We start from the raw sequence: 17,643 nt of genomic DNA, 5'->3' as shown, positions 1-17,643 counted from the left end.
GCTCATGAAAAATATTGCACTGCTTTCAAAACTATTGGTCTCTACATCTCTGTTATACTCTCATCACGTCAGGCTCCAGGTGAAGTTCTTTTGCTACGAATACATAGAGTCATAGAGTCACAGAAATGTACAGCATGGAAACATACCCTTCGGTCCAGCTCATCCATGCCGACCAAGTACCCTAAACTAACCTAGTCCCATTTGCCAGCACTTGGGTATATTCCTATTCATATACTCATCTAGATCTCTTTTAAATGTTGTAATTGTACCAGCCTCCACCACTTCCTCTGGCAAATCATTCCATACACATACCACCCTCTGCATGAAAAGGTTGCCCTTAGGTCCCTTTTACATTTTACTCCTCTCACCCTAAACCTATGTCCCCCTCCCCAGGGAAAAGACCCTGTCTACTGACCCTATCCATGCCCCTCCTGATTTTATAAACCTCTAAAAGGTCACCCCCGCAGCCTCTGACATTCCAGGGAAAACAACCCCAGCCTCTCCCTATAGCTCAAACCCTCAAACCCTTGCAACATCTTTGTAAATCTTTTCTGAACCCTTTCAAGTTTCACAACATCCTTCCGATAGGAGGGAGCCAGAATTGCACACAATATTCCAAAAGTGGCCTAACCAATGTTCTGTACAGTCACAACATGACCTCCCAACTCCTGTACTCTATGCTGTGAAGGAAAGCATACCAAATGCATTCTTCACTATCCTATCTACCTGTGACTCCACTTTCATGAACTATGAACCTGCTCTCTAAATCTCTTTGTTTAGCAACATTCCCAGGACCTTCCCATTAAGTGTATAAGTCCTGCCCTGATTTGCTGTTTCAAAATGCAGCACCTCACATTTATTGAAGTTAAACTGAACCTGCCATGCCTCGGCCCATTGGCCCATCTGATTAAGATGCCGTTGTACTCTGAAGTAACCTTCTTCGTTGTTCACTGCACCTCCAATTTTGGTGTCATCTGCAAACTTACTAACGATACCTCCTATGTTCACATCCAAATCATTTATATAAATGATGAAAAGCAGTGGACCCAGCACCAATCCTTGTGTCACACTACTGGTCACAGGCCTCCAATCTGAAAGGCAGCCCTCCACAAATACCCTCTGTCTTCTACCTTCAAGCTACTTCTGTATCCAAATGGCTAGTTCTCCCTGTATTCCATATAATCTAACCTCGCTAACCAGTATACCATAAGGAACCTGATCAAAAGACTTACTGAAGTCCATATGAATCATGTCCACCACTCTGCACTCATCAATCCTCTTCATTACTTCCTCAAAAAACTCAATCAAGTTCATACGACATAATTTCCCACACACAAAGCCATGTTGACTATCTGTAATCAGTCCTTGCCTTTCCAAATACATGTAAATCCTGTCCCTCAGGATTCTCTCCCACAACTTGCCCATTTCCGATGTCAGGCTCACCAGTCTATAGCTCTCTGGCTTTTCCTTATCAACTTTCTTCAATAGTGACACCACATTAGCCAACCTCCAGTCTTCCAGCATCGTACCTCTGACTACTGATGATACAAGTATCTTAGCAAGGAGCCCAGCATTCACTTCCCTAGCGTCTCAGAGAGTTTTAATCAGGTCCTGGGGATTTATTCACCTTTATGCTTTTGAAGATATCCAGCACTTCCTTCTCTGTAATATACTTGACTTCAGGCATCTTCAACTAAATTGTTCTGTTGTTCAACTTCAGGTTCTTCATCAAGCACTCTAACAGTTGCACTAGATTCTGATGATTGTCAGTGATGGTTTCGTTCACCATGCATCTACATCCATAGATTAGCAGATCAACCACAGTAGTTTAATCTTTGGGACGATCACTGACTATTTTGTGCTGTCTGAGTTGATATTGTTTTGGAATAGTGAAAATGCTAACTGGTATGTGCAATCATGTGAATCTTCCAAATGGCATCCAGGATGTAGTTAAAAACCTGCTCTTCCACTTTCCAGTACCAATTCTTTTCATTCAGTGTAATGAAGACATTTGTCTTGATAAATTATGGCAAAAGTTCTCCAATGCTTGAAATGCAGTAGGGAGATCTCTTCAAAGCTTCTTTGAGGTCCTTTGCATCTGCACATACTCTCACCTCTCTAGATTTTTTATCACTGCTACCATGCTACTAATCCCCTCTGTAGGAGTTGTCACATTTTTGATTAGTCCCTTCTGTTTCTAGCTCTTTCAAGAATACAAAACAAGGAGCAAGAATTTAAATTAGTTACTTAAATATTTTGTTTACAAGATTAAGTCAAAATCTAGGAATTCTGCAGTGAATACTCACATCCTGACTCCCCGAAGCTATCTACTATCTACAAGTCACATGTCGGGAATATGATGGAATACTGCCTACCCACTTGGATGAACACAGTTCCAACAACACTCAAAACCTCAATACCATCCAAGACAAGGCAGGCTGCTGGTTGACACCCTTCCTCCATCAGTAACGCTCAGTAGCAACACTGTGTACCATCTATAAGATGCATTGCAGAAATTCATGAAGGCTCCTCAGGCAGCACTCTCCAAACACACAAGTGCAGCAGATACAATGGGAACACCATGACCCGCAAGAGCCCCACCAAGTCACTCACCATCCTGATTTGGATATCATAATTCCTTCAATGTCATCTATCAAAATCCTGAAACTCCTTCTCTCAGAGCATTGTGGGTCTACCTACAACAAATGGCCTGCAGTAGTTCAATTGGGAGCTCACCACCAGATTCTTGAAGGCAATAATGAAAGGGCAATAAATGCTGGCCCACATCTCAAGAATGAATAAAGCAAAAACTTAGAAAATTGCAGCTTAATTACAGTCCCTGTCCTTTTCAATCTTTTCTCTAACCCTTCTTCAGCTTAAATAAATTCTGTGGTTGAACCAGCTAGGTAAGAAATTGCAGGCCTCGAGCAGAGATATTTGTATAATCTGTAGTCATGAGTGAGGTACCGGAAGACCGGCTGTGCCTTTATTTAAAAAGGGCTGCAAAGAGAGGCCTGGAAGCTGTAGTCTGACATCAGCTGTGGGTCCGTTGTTGGATATGGATTCTGAGAGATTTAAATGTATTTGGAGAGGCCAGGACTAATTAGTGATAGCATAGCTTTGTGACACAACCTCGACTGAGTTTTTTTGTGGATGCGACCAAGAAAATAGATGAGGGCAGACAAGTGGATGTTGTGTACATGGACTTCAGTATAGCCTTTGAAAAGTTTCGATATGGTAGACTGATTACTGAAGGTAGCTCACATGGGATTCAGGGAGAGCCATTGGAAACAAAATTGGCTTGATAGTAGGTGACAAAGGGTGGTGGTGGAGGGTTATTTTTCAGACCGGATGCCTGTCATCACCAGTGTTCCACAGGGATCATTACCGGGTCCACTGTTGTTTATCATTTATATAAACAATTTGGATGAGGATATAGGAAGTGTCGTAAGTTTGTGAATGACATCAGAATCGGTGGTATAGCTGACAGTGAAGAAGGTTATCTAAGATTACAAAGGGCTTTTGTTCAATTGGGCCAATGGTCAAGGTAAGGCAGGTGGAGTTTAATTCAGATAAATGTCAAGTGTTGTATTTTGATAAGAAGAACAAGGACAGATGGTAAGGACACAATAAATGGCACCCACAATTGTCGGCGGCATGCTGGCACAGTGGTTAGTACTGCTGCCTCACAGCGCCAGAGACCCGGGTTCAAGTCCCGCCTCAGGCGACTGACTGTGTGGAGTTTGCACATTCTCCGGGTGCTCCGGTTTCCTCCCACAGTCCAAAAATGTGTGGGTTAGGTGAATTGGCCATGCTAAATTGCCGGTAGTGTTAGAGGTAGGGGAATGGGTCTGGGTGGATTGCGCTTCGGCAGGTCGGTGTGGACTTGTTGGGCCAAAGGGGCCTGTTTCCACACTGTAAGTAATCTAATCTAAGTAATCTAAAATGTATCCCAGAAATGGTAGAGCCTTTGAGAGTGTTGTAGAATAGAGAAACCTAGGGGTGCAGGTACATAGTTCGTTGAAGGCATGTCACAGGTAGATAGAGTAGTAAAGAAGGCGTTTGGAATGTTTGGTTTTCATTCCTCAAACTATTGAGTATAGGAGTTGGGTCACCACATTATGGTTGTTCAGGATGTTGATGAGGCCACGTTTGGCGTACTGTGTACAGTCCTGGTGGTCCTGCTATGGGAAGGATATTATTAAACTGTAGAGGGTGCAGAAAATACTTACAAGGATGTTTCTGGGACTTGGAGATTTAAGTTATAAGGAGAGGCTGGATAGATTGTGGCTTTTTTCACTGACACATAGGAGGTTGAGGGATGACCTTATGAGGTTTATAAAATCGAGTGGCACAGATAAGGGGAATAGCAAAGGTCTTTTCTCTAGGGTTGGGAGTTCAAAGCTAGAAAGCATAATTTTAAGGTGGGAGGAGAAAGATTTATAAGGGATCTGAAGGGCAGTTTATTCTCACAGAGCGTGGTTTGTATGTGTAATGAATTGCCAGAGGAAGTGGTAGATGCAGGTACAGTTGCATTTAAAAAGATACATGAATAGGTAAGGTTTAGAAGGATATAAGCCAAATGCAGGCAAATAGGACTAGGTTAGTTTCGGAAACCTGGTCGGTGTGGATAAATTGAACCAACAGATCTTTTTCCATGTTGTGGCTCTGTGGCAGTACATTTGCAGTCTTGGTCCAAATTTCTTTCTAGCCCTTTCACTGTTTCTTGTAACTCTGCCTCACAGATCCTAACGTCAATAGCAGCAATGCTAGTGGTGATAGGTCAGAATGTGCTTTTACACTCCCTTCCCTTTCTAATCTTTCTGCCAAACTGTAATCTCCTTTTCCCCTTTATGATATACAACTTTTCCTGAGGCTTTTATTGCTCCCTACTCAGCCTCCGTCACTAAGGCATGCTGTTTTTCCAAGTTTGCCTGGCCTTTTTCCTTTTTCTCCCCGCACTGTTTACCCTGTTCCTCTTTCTTACCATTTTCTTGACAAATGCTTGTCTTTGGCATGGTGAGCTTGTTTTGTTATTGCTGCTGTCTCTCTCTCTCTCTGTGTCTCTCTCTCTCTCTCTCTCCCTCTGTTAATAATCACATTTCAGCTGTGGACGGCTTGTGTCTTTTCTTAGATTCTTTTAAGGTGGTAAACTCACATGCTTCATTTTAAAAATTTTATTCTGGGTTTGTTCTCCTCATTGTGGGGGTCAAATTTTAAACGGCCACAATCATGTGATACTTTCCCGAAATACCGCTACTGGCACCTTGTGGTTTTTGCCATGACCATGTGACTCTGGGTCAGGATTGTGTGAGGTACTCTGGTGCTACCAGTCCTTCTTATGTCAACCCACAAACTCTGTATGACATCAGCAGAATTGGGGCAGCCAGTGTAACATGAAGATTGCGCCCTCAAAATCATTATCTTATACAACAGTCCTCTGTTTTGTCATCAAAACCACCTTCATTGTCTTTTGAAACCATACTTTTTTAGCCCTGTGTCTCTGTCTTGCCCACTGTGGTTCTGACCTATGATATTAACCTCTCAATAGTCAAATTCTCCAGAATTCCCTAAACATGATGCTCCTTGTTTCAACCTTCTATAAACTGCAGCTCATTCAGAATTCTGCAGCCATGCTTTTACATTCTCAGCTATTTAATGTACATCTGCTATGCTCCACTAAAGCTCAGTATCCTTTAAATCAATATGAAAGTCTTTCTCCTTATCTTCAAAGTCTTCATGCCTAACTACAAAAACCTGCTTCAAAGATACATGCACACTTTGTTTTCACAGCATGAATTTCCTCTCATCCTCTGCCCACTCTATCACTTGTGGTAATTCTTTCAACAGCAACTCATTTGCACTCTAAAACACCAGTGAAATTTTCTGTAAATTCCTGTTTCTTTCTTTTAAAATCCTTCTCAAAGCTGAGTCTTCAGATTCTGCATCCCCTACCACCTGTGGTGCACCCTTTCCCACTTTTTGAAGCATTTGTAGGTGTGTTTCAAATGGGAGGAATTGTCACACTTCCTTTCCGAAATGGTATGCACTGCTCAATAGCTGTAGATCAATACTCAACCCTAATAGGCATCAGCCATTATATGCTGAAAACTCCAAGCAGATTGTTGAACCTGGCACAATGATAGCATAAATAAAAATTAATTGTGGCTTCACAAAAATACTTGTGGCTTATCTTAACATACTCAAGAAGCTTTACAGTCTTGAGTCAATTTGGATTATTTATGTTATTGACAGATTTGAGATACTTACTGATTCTTTTGTTAATGTGCTATGGACTTTCTTAAGGTCTGTAACAGGACACCAGATTTCTGCTATCAAACACTTCTGGGTGATATCAATGTTACACAGATTCAGTGTGTAATAGATCGCCTTCATCTTCTTGACTTTAACATTCCATTTGTGAACATCCTTAGCAGCAGACAACAGCAAATTCTTACGGTGCTTTTCTGTCTGATAAAGTATCTGTTCGAAAAATAAAATAAATACCCTTAGTATAATTAAAGATCAATTGACCAAATCCGAAAGACAGCAAAAATCCATGGCTCATCTAAATTGGAAGTGATAATTACTGATAATTACTTTAAGCGTTAAAATGAAATGGAAAGGATAGGGATGAAAACAAGTATAAACTTGGAGGTGCTTTCTAATATTTGAAAGTCCAAAACAAAAACTTAGCAGTATTTTCACTTGTTTCACTTCTGACATTGCTAAAAAACTGTACTAATTAGTAGGGCAAATTGCCAAGGTGACCTTCCTTGTGTGTTTATTGTTTTGGTGGTCAGAATTCTCTGCTTAATAATTGTTCAATCAGCTCTCAGTTGAAGAAGAAAACAAAAAAAAGAGTAAGCATATTTTGTTAATTTTACGGAAACTTTAGAGTTACAGAGTTATTCAGTACAGAAACAAGCCCTTCAGCCCAACTTGTCTATGCCAACAGGTTTCCGAAACAGAATACATTTCATTTGCCTGCATTTGGTGTGTATTCCTCTTAACCTTTCCTTTCCATGTACTTGTCCAAATATCTTTTAAGTTGTAATTGTTCCCACCTCTATCACTTCCTCTGGCTGCTCATTTCATATACACAACACCATCTGTGTGAAAACATTGCCTTCAGGTCTCTTTTTAAATCTTTCCTATCTCACCTTAAACCTATGCCCTCTAGTTTTGAGCTCCCCTATCCTGGGGAGTAGCTTATTTGCCTTATCCATGCCCCTCATGATTTTATAAACCTCTATAAGGTCATTCCTCAATCCTCCAATGCTCCAGGGAAAAAAGTTCCAGCCTATCCAACCTCTCCTTATAACTCAAACACTCCAGTCTCGGTAACATCCTGGTTAATCTTTTTTGCAGCCTTTCCAGTTTAATAACATCCTTCTTACAGCAGAGCGACCAGAGTTGTACACAGTACTCCAAATGTGGCCTGACCAATGTCTTGTACAGCTGTAACATGGCATTTCTACTCAATAGCTGAAGGCAAACATGCTAAATGCCTTCTTCAGCATCCTGTCTACCTGTGATGCCACTTTCAAGGATCCATGTACCTGAACCCCAAGTCTCTTTGTTCAACAACTCTCCCTGGGCCCTACCATTAATTGTGTAAAGTTTGGTATGCTTTCCTTTATTGGTCAGAGTATTGAGAACAGGAGTTGGGTGGTCATGTTGCAGTTGTACAGGACATTGGTTAGGCCGCTTTTGGAATATTGTGTGCAATTCTGGTCTCCTTCCTATCGGAAAGATGTTGTGAAACTTGAAAGGGTTCAGAAAAGATTTACAAGGATGTTGCCAGGGTTGGCGGACTTGAGCTATAGGGAGAGGTTGAACAGGCTGGGGCTGTTTCCCTGGAGCGTCGGAGGCTGAGGGGTGACCTTATAGAGGTTTCCAAAATTATGAGGGGCATGGATAGGGTAAATAGGCAGAGACCTAAGGGGCAACGTTTTCACGCAGAGGGTGGTACATGTATGGAATGAGCTGCCAGAAGATGTGGTGGAGGCTGGTACAATTGCAACATTTAAGAGGCATTTGGATAGGCATATGAATAGGAAGGGTTTGGAGGGATATGGGCCAGGTGCTGGCAGGTGGGACTAATTGGGTTGGGATTGCTGGTTTGCATAGACAGGTTGGACCAAAGGGTCTATTTCCATGCTGTACATCTCTATGACTCTATGCCCTGGTTTATCCTACCAAATTGCATCACTTCGCTTTTATCTGAAGTAAACTCCATCTGCTATTCCTTGGCCCACAGTCCCAGTTGATCAATATTCCGTTTTGTTCTTAGAGAACATGCTTCACTGTCTACTATACCATCAATTTTGATGTCACTTGCAAACTTACTAACCATGTCTCCTATATTCTCATCCAAATAATTTATATAAATGACAAATAACAATGGACCCAGCACAGATCCTTGCAACACGTTGCTGGTCACAGTCCTCCAGTCTGAACAACAGCCCTCTACCACCTCCCTCTGTCTCCAACTGCCAAGCCAATTTTTTATCCACTTGACTAGCTCTCCCTGGATTCCATGTGATCTAACCTTACTAACCAGTCTACCATGCAGAACCTTGTCGAAGGCCTTGCTAAAGTCCATGAAAATAACATCTACCATTCTGCCCTCATCTATCTTATTGGTCATCTCTTCAAAAAAAACTCAGTCAAATTTGTGAGTCAAATCAGTTAAATTGTGACAACTTATTTAAGTAGTAAAATACAATGGAAATTGATTGGCTACAAAGCATCATTAATTGCATACTCTCTGTTAAGAACAAACTCCTACAGATGGATTACAATCCTTCAGTTTTTTTACTCAAAGGAACGGTCATATTCATGAGAAACTTTAAGCAGCACACTCTACTGATTTGATGTGTTAACATCTGAGGTGCTTCAGAAGGTACTGAAACTTTTGGTTGAAAATTAATTGTAGAAGATCAGGGAGATCTTGTCACTGGCAGCACCCCCTGTGTTTGAAGGTGCTGGTGTGCCTTCCATCAAGCTGATTCTGGTTCCCAGGTTTCCTGATGCTGCCTTGTAGATGCTACTGTACAGGCTCACTAAGAGAAGGCCCACCCTGGTCCCATGGGATGGCACTGGAAGGCCAACCCATCAGTCCTGTCCAGTCTGGAAATGGATCACAGCAACTGGGACAGGAAGCAGTCTCCCAAGAAAATGAATGATCTCCTGTGCTTTGCAAGAAGTAGTTAGACATAGTGGCATTGAGCTCAACTCTACGACTGAACTGGCATCTCACAACAGGTCAAAACCTGCAAGCCTCAGCACCACTCAAGAAGTCACATCCACCTCTTGGTAAATGAGTGCTCTGCTTCCTACACACTTGGAACAGTTAACCATTTTGCGTGGTTATGCATATTCACAGGATGCTCTTGCACTTATTCTAATCACCTGATCTCTCTTTTATTCTTATTGCAGGAAATGCTGTCCCACTGGGAAGGCTACAGCCTTGAGGTATTATCACTAGACCCAGTAATGTTCTGGTGACCAGGCTTCAAATCCCGTCACATGGAAGAGGGAATTTGAAATCAATAAAAATCTTGAATTAAAAGTCTAATGATGATTGTGAATTGATTGCAGATTGTCGGAAAAATCCATCTAGCTCACTGATGTCCTTTACAAAAGGAAACTGCCATATTCTTACCTGGTCTGGCCTATAAGAATATGGCTGACTCTGGGCAATTAGGTATGGGTGATAAATGGTGGCCTCGCTAGCAGCACCCTCATCCCATGAATGAATTTTACAAAACCCCATAGGGAATAGGGGTAGCTGGGGAGGTTTGTACTGATGATGCTGGACATGGCAATCGTCACTCTCTTGAAGAAAAGGGCTATTGTACTGACCAGGGGAGGATAAGGACCGTACCTGTAGGGATGCTGAAATGGACCAACGACCCATAAGTGACATTGTGCTCTGCTCTTCTCAGACAGACACAAAAGCAAACATGTTGCTCTGAATTTTCAGCAAATAATTCTTCGTCTTCTCTGCTATAGTACAAGTGGTATCAAGCCTCAGGCACAGAGCTAGGGGGCACCTCCTAATCTCTTCAACACTAGCACCACCAATGAGGAGGAAGACTACGAACCCTCAGAGGATGACCAACAAGCTCTTCACCTACATCCTCCATCAGTTCTATGACATTCACCTCAATCGGTACTCTCTCAGTAATACTCTGAGCACAATCTGCTACGTGTCCACAGCAGCTGGAGGAAGTAATACCTGGAGTTTCTGATATTTATAGAACTGCTGACTTCATGCAGAAGATGTGTCAGATGTAGCTTTGAGTTGCAATAACATTTTGCTTGCAAATATAATTTTATAGAAAGGAAATTCTAATTTTATTTAAGTCAAATGTTGATTCTGAGCGTAAGACCCACAAAGCTTCTGGTAATGATCTCGACACCCCTCGCATGTCTACTGTGTATAATTTTAGCTGCAAGTGAATAGTAATCTGATTTTTACAATGGCTTTGAATGTATGTTTGTCCCTCACTCTTCGTAACTAATTCTGTTTTTCAGTTGGCACACCTTTCTATGTCTGATTCTTGTCTTTCCTCCTGCTGAGAGATTTTGATAGCCTTGCATCCCTACCTCCAATCAACTGCTCTGTGTGTTCCCAGTTCCCATCCAGAGTTTTTCACTGACCCATGACCTGTCCTCTCCTTTCTTGACCCCAGGCATCACTCCATTATTCCCGTTGTTCCCTCCTTTTTCTCATCCTTCACCTCTTCCCTCTCTCCTCTCATGTCCCTTTCTCCAATTTTCAACCTGTTTCTCTTTCTCTTCACCTTCCTCTCTTTCTTCCCTCCCGCCTCTTTCTCCTTCCTCCCACCTTTCACCGTGTTGGCCCAGTTGATCCTCTCCCCTCTAATCTTCTTTGAAAGAAAGAATGGCTTGCATTTATAAAGTGCCTTATGAGCACAGGACATTTTCCAGCACTTTTCAGACAACAAAGAACGTTTAAACTGCTGTAATGAAACAAATAGGCAATCATTCATTATTGATGCATGTCTTGCCAACAAAATGCCAGATGATTAAAAAGACAGGTTTAAGTTTGAAAAATTAAAGTCTCTATACTTGAAGCTTAATGAAGAAGAATATGTTGTTTTTGGAATCGTTGTAGACTTTGAAATTTACTAACTGAATGCAAGATTACAAAAGTTGAAAACAGATTTTTGAATTTATTTTATGAGATTGGTGATTTGGTTTGCCCTCATTATGTCATTACAGACATTTAATGACATAACGATAGATTTTTTAAACTTAAATCTCTTTTTAATTATTGCCCCATGTTGAAACAATGCTTTAAAATTAGGAAAATAAAATTTCTTATTCATACAGGAATATCTAAAATCTTTTTTGTAGAAGATTACGCTGCTAAACTTCCTGGTTTTTCTCCTTTATAGCATGTTCATGGTCAAGGACACCATTTCATGACCACTTATTTGAAGTGGAATAAATCTTACAATAAAGTCTTTTCAACAATGGAAAGTTTTCAAACATATACATTATTACTCAATGGTACCAAGCACCAATCAGCAGTAACCATAGCAACTTGCACATAATAACTGTTTTGAGCTTTCTGTGGTGTCAGTGTACGAAAAAAGTACCCTTCTTGTACAGTCAATGTGACAAAGACCACTCACGCTGAATGTTCTAAGTTTCTGCAGTAGCCTGTCACCATGGAAACTATGATGCTACTTTATTGCACTCTATACAAAGATTGTGATTTCACATTAGGACTAATCAACAATATCACGATGATTGCCTCACCTTTGTGAAAGGAGAAAAATATGCTGGATCCGAGGCACTTCACAGTAAGGATAATTTTTCTATGAGATTCATCATAACCAAAACCTTTTTGCTTTCTCCTTCTTGCTGTCTTGCTTGATGTGATCTATTTCCTTAACTTTCTCTGCCAGGAATTGGAAATTCCTGTACTTATGCACACATTGTATTGTATCACTAAAAAAATTCTTTGGAAATATAGGTTATTTCATGCAGCCATAAATAATAAGCATTATGGACGGCACACACAGTGGATAGCATTACTGCCTCACAACGCCAGAGACCCGGGTTCAATTCCCGTCTCAGGCAATGTCTGTGTGGAGTTTGCACGCTCTCCACGTGTCTGTGTGGGTTTCCTCCGGGTGCTCCGGTTTCCTCCTACATTCCAAAAATGTGCAGGTTAGGTGAATTGGCCATGCTAAATTGCCCGTTGTGTTAGATGAAGGGGTAAAATAGGGGAATGGGTCTGGGTGGGTTACTCTTCGGAGGGTCGGTGTGGACTTGTTGGCCAAAGGGCCTGTTTCCACACTGTAAGTATTCTAAAAAATATATAGCTTGATATGTATAGATTATAAATATTTTTCCTTCTCTATTATCTTGTTAGATTTCAAAAAATGCCTGTCTTCTTTCATAGGGAGTTCACTGATGAGGGCATCTGACTCTATTAGTTTCATCTATGTTGTCATTGTGACATTCCTTAAACAAAAAGTATCATTTCCAAATAGCGTGGGATTGCAATTAAACATGTGGATCTTTTCTTTAACACAATGGAATATTTCTCTACGTTTAAAATGTCAAATTTACTGACTGCAGGATTACAAAAGTTGAAAACAGATTTTTGAATTTATTTTATAAGTATGAGATTGGTGATTTGGTTTGCCCTCATTATGTCATTACAGACATTTAATGACATATGATGGATTTTTCAAGATAGCCACATTTTAAACTTAAATCTTTTTCATTATTGTCCCATGTTGAAACAATACTTTAAAATTAGTAAAATAACATTTCTTATTCATACAGGAATATATAATATCTTTTTTGTAGAAGATTACACTGCCAAACTTCTTGGATTTTCTCTTTTATAGCATGTTCATGGTCAAGGACACAATATCATGAACACTTATTTTAAGTGGAATAAATCGTACAAACAAAGTCTTCTCTTTTATACAATGGAATATTTCCCTACGTTTAAAATGTCATTATCTAAAGAGGAAAATTCAGACCTTCATTTAATATTCAAATTAATCCAAACTCTCAGTCTTGGTTCGAAAATTTCCTTGGAGTTGTTCCTGCCTCACTATGTGTGTTCATGGGATGTGTTCATTCTCTTACTCACACATCTGGGAAAGAAGTTCTGGGCAAATTCCCAGCCATGGTGATCATGACAAATTATTGAGTCTGCCTTAGCTGTTCTCGAGGGCACAGCAGAGGTAGATACTCCTGTAAATGGTCTCAGCAGCTTATGCTCAATGCCTAGCCCAATAGGTAATTATTGGCAGCGATAGCCTAAGGCTATAATAATAGAATCTAAATGGATATTATCTAGGTATCATGGCAACGTAAGCATGCTTCATGTGTGCTTCTTTAATCTTTCTGTAGATGGTGTGCAAAACACTTCGATAATATAATGTTTGATCATGAGGTTGCTTAATTTTGCAACATCAACAACACAGTCCCTAGCACATCTCACCCTCACAATGCCAGTGCTAATTGGGAACTGAATATTACCCAGGATGACCAAAGACTGAAGCAGGATCCCCATTATCTTTAACCAGGGATCACCCCTAACAGAACCTTCATGCTCAGACAACAACTCATCCAGATTGCAGAAAAAAATAAAATCTGCAACAAACTCTTCAGTTCAGGTTCAGAGGCTGAGGTCTGAACAATCTCTGGGCTTGGCACCATGTACTTAACTGCAGAATACTGTGTCTGGTTGGGTACCAATATGCCCACACCAAACTTATCGAGGTGCAGCTCAACAATTTGCATGATCAGGTATTCTTTGGCCAACTTACCTCCCCTATCTTCCAGTGGTAAGCAATGTTGCCTGCCCACCATCCATTTCCTACATCCAGAGATTAATTGAAAACTAGTGGAAAAGATGTTTTCCAACTTAAGTCTGCCCTTAATCAATGACCTGTGCAATCTGCCAGCCTCAGGATGCCTGCTCTCAAGCTGTTCCATATGGTTAAAGCTAACATGCAAAGAGTGACAGTCGAAGGGCTATGGTAGGATGCACATCCACTGAAAACTAATTTCTCATCATAGACCCCACTGCTTGTCCACCTGGCTTTGCTGTCCCATGATGACCATGAGCCCTTTGAAACCATTTCCAGAGTGTCCAATTCCTCTGTGTAGCTCCTCAACATCCTAGCCTACAGCTGTGGTGCAGTCTGAACAATAACTCACATTATCAAGAAGAGTCTGCTGACTTGAAAGTAAGTCAGCTTCAGTTTAAAGAACTCTATCTAGCCACCGTTCCTTGGTTCTGTAGTTATGCACACACTTCATTATTTGATCTTTTGCAAGCGAGTTTTCTTACTGTACCTTACCAATCTCATCTCATTAATGACATGCAACACCTCTATCGCACCCCTCACATCCAATTTCCGTCCCATCCAACCATGCATCGTTTGTCAAACAACTCCTCATTCAGCAGATATTCATTAATAGACTGGCATCCCTTGCACCCAGCCCATCTTTGTAAAGCTGCTATGCACCTGGACAATTAATGCCAATCTGGCATTGCCCCAACTACCAATACCACAGAGCTCTTTTTTGCTGGTTTAAAGTTGGGGAGAACAACTATACAAGGGCTGCTTGTCTCTCTTATCAGAAATTTTCAACTTTTTTGTACTGAGTACACCCTTAGGTGACTCATGTTCCTAGGGAACAGATTTGTGGATTGAACAAGTGGGTTTTATTTTCTTGGCTAACAACACAATACTCAAAACAGAAATCAACATTGAAAAGGCAGTATCAGTATTGCTTAATTGAATAAATGTCAACACCAAAAAATATTGATGATCTTTGTCTTAGTTACTGCATCATTTTTAAAAGTTCCAACCTCTATGTTCAAGAATTTTTAATATAAGTAAGTGAAGAAAAATTAATCATATTTCCAGTGAGTTGAAACAAAACAAGTATGTCTAGACTTTTTAAAGATGAAAATTCTTTTTGAATTGATATCCTCAATCAATCAAGTGGCATAACTTTCAAACCATCTCTCAAAGCAAAGAGCTGTATTTAATCGAGGTGTTAAAGTGGTGATGGGGCACATCTTGCCCAGCACCTGGAGAATGGTGACAGCCTCACATTGCCACTTATAGAGGAGTGTATTAAATGACACTCAGGCACTAAAGAAAATATTAGCAGGTTATACCTTAGGACAGAGTTCTGTCCATAAGGCTCTGCTGGTCAATCAGAATCTGAGGTCAAGCATTGTCACTGGATCCTGAGTCAGAGGTGGATGGTGGCAGTAGAGGGACACTGAAGTCAGGGTGATGGGGATATGAATATTGAGAAATGGCAGTAAGGCCAGGGATTGACTCTTCATAAATCTCCACTTCCCTATGCAGGATCCCAGGATCAGGCACTGAGTCCTTTGAATGAGGCCCCTTTCTGGGAGTCCTGGACAGGTTTGCTTCCTGTGCTCCCTGTCAGGAGAGTGCCTGATCGCCACGGCGGTCTTAATCAGGGTGGAAGCAGGAAGGTGGCAGGTGCCTTGCATGCCAGTCTCCTGCCTGCAACAGTAGAAGACTCGCCAACTTTAAGGGCATTCAAATGGCCATTGGATTGGCATATGGACAAAAATGGAATAGTGTAGGATAGATGGGCTTCAGATAGGTTCCACAGGTTGGCGCAATCTGAAGGGCCTGTACTGCACTGTAATGTTCTATATTCTATGGTCAATTCACCTAACCTGCACATCTTTGGACTGTGGGAGGTTAATTATAGTTAACATAATTGACAGTTAAGCCGACTCCAATCACGTGAAGGGATTTAAGAGACGTCTTCGTGATTTTTTTGTGCTTTCCTTTACTGGTTCTGGTTTTATTTCTTGATTGCTTTTCCAAGCAGCTCTTGTATCTCTGGGGGAATGAGGAAGGATTTTGCCTTGATGGATTAGAATTCATGATGTGGGACAGGCCTGATCCCAGCTGGTCTTTTTCTTGATCATTCTATCTATTTCTACCACATCACACTTTCTAAGGCCAAAGTCCAGTACTGTGTTATGCACAATGAGAATTCTACAATTTTTACTGTGCAACAAGGAGTTCTTTGAACTTGTCAAATATTTCAGCCAAAAAGCCTTATAAAACCTGAGCAATTTCTTTTGCAAAAGTAAAATGGAGTTCTAATGAATGTTTACTGAGGTTACTGTGGCAGAGCGGAAGAAACTCCAAAGAAATCCTTCATCTTGATTTAACCACTGTTGGAAATTTGATAAACCACTATATAAGTTTAAAATTGATTTTCCCCTCTAAAGACTAGTAGAATTTAATAGATTTTCTGTATCAGTATAATTTAAACTGACTGTAATATTTGCTTTCAATTGACTTGTATGTTTTAATTTACAATCTCCCATTCTTTCATGAGTTTTGTATCTAAATTTGTAATTTTGCTAGTTATTTGACCCCCATTGAGTGAACTATGAAGTAAGTTGTATCTGTTAGTCTGAGAATACAACAGAACTAATTCATGTACAGCGCAATATAATAAGAAAAAAAACTATTTGTATGTGAATGATTACAAAGGAGAACATTAATATGATGGAATGGGACTTTAGCCCTCACTTGAGTAGAAATCCCAACTGCGAGAGCTACCAGTCAATCTGATTGCCTGTCAGCTTGCAGCCACAGCACCACCAGTGGTCAGGACCGGGACTATAGACAGTTCCTTGATTCTAAATCCTGGAGTCCAGCACCAGGTAAGTACTGGTGTATCATTGTGGGGAAGGAAAGTATGGAGATATGGGTGGAATTCTTGAAATAATGACTACAAGAGAGAGAGAGAGAGAGAGAGAGCACATCACAACACAGACCTTGGAGTGTACCAAATATTGATATTGGGTTCATGAAAAAGATGCACCTTGCCTCCATCCACCTTGCGTTCCTCAGGATGACCTTGCTAGGCCTCTCAATTCACATGAACTTCTCTCATAGTATTAGAATCGAGGCCAATATTGAGATGACCATTAACGGTCTCAAATGCGATGACTGAGATTAGCTAGCATCACCAAATGTCAAATTATGTACGCTTTGGTGGAAAGTGGAGGGTGGCAGGAAGTCCACGTAATATATTTTCAGGCCCCTCCTCTTGTTGTATAGTGCAATTCCTTCATTTGTGCCTTAGCAAAATGTGTTCTTACATTTCTGCTACAATTGAAAGGTTATATGGAAGTAGGTGGAAATGGAGCTGAGTTAAATTTCTTGCTTTGATTTTGGATTATAGTCTTCAGGAACCACCTTCATTCAGTGATAAAAGCTATTGACCTCATTTATTGCATTCCAGCAGAATTTTCAGAATTCAGACCCATCCAAGTGCTAACCTGCCATTGTAACCTGTGACATGCAAGTTGAGCTGAGACAGGGAAACTGGATGATCCTCTTGGATGATTGGTACAGCATTATTAAGATTTGCTACAGCAGCTGGGTACCAATGATTGTCTGTACAGGAGAACCAACCTTTGCAACTTTAGATAAAATTCTTCAAAACATACCATATGGAGATCCTTAATTTGCATGTTTACACCAACACTCATTTCCATTCTTTCATGTAATGTTTCTGGGCAAGGATATACTGTGGCATGGAATCTGGAAA

At 40.7% G+C, this 17,643-nt stretch overlaps 1 protein-coding gene across 1 annotated transcript in view; it reads right to left on the bottom strand.

Annotated features, from left to right (window-relative positions):
- Nucleotides 1–17,643, bottom strand: part of LOC132816205 (V-type proton ATPase 116 kDa subunit a 1-like) — a 138,521-nt gene that overhangs the window by 104,676 nt on the left and 16,202 nt on the right. Inside the window, exons 8-9 of the mRNA XM_060825698.1 lie at nucleotides 17,543–17,636; nucleotides 6,271–6,483 (exon numbers count right to left, since the gene is read on the bottom strand). Coding sequence (XP_060681681.1) covers nucleotides 6,271–6,483; nucleotides 17,543–17,636 — 307 coding nt within the window. The remainder of the gene's footprint in view (nucleotides 1–6,270; nucleotides 6,484–17,542; nucleotides 17,637–17,643) is intronic.

This window comes from Hemiscyllium ocellatum, chromosome 5 (genome assembly GCF_020745735.1).
Source record: "Hemiscyllium ocellatum isolate sHemOce1 chromosome 5, sHemOce1.pat.X.cur, whole genome shotgun sequence".
Classification (NCBI taxonomy): Eukaryota; Metazoa; Chordata; class Chondrichthyes; order Orectolobiformes; family Hemiscylliidae; genus Hemiscyllium; species Hemiscyllium ocellatum.
Note: the sequence above shows the minus strand (reverse complement) of the source record. Positions and strands in the feature narration are given on the sequence as shown.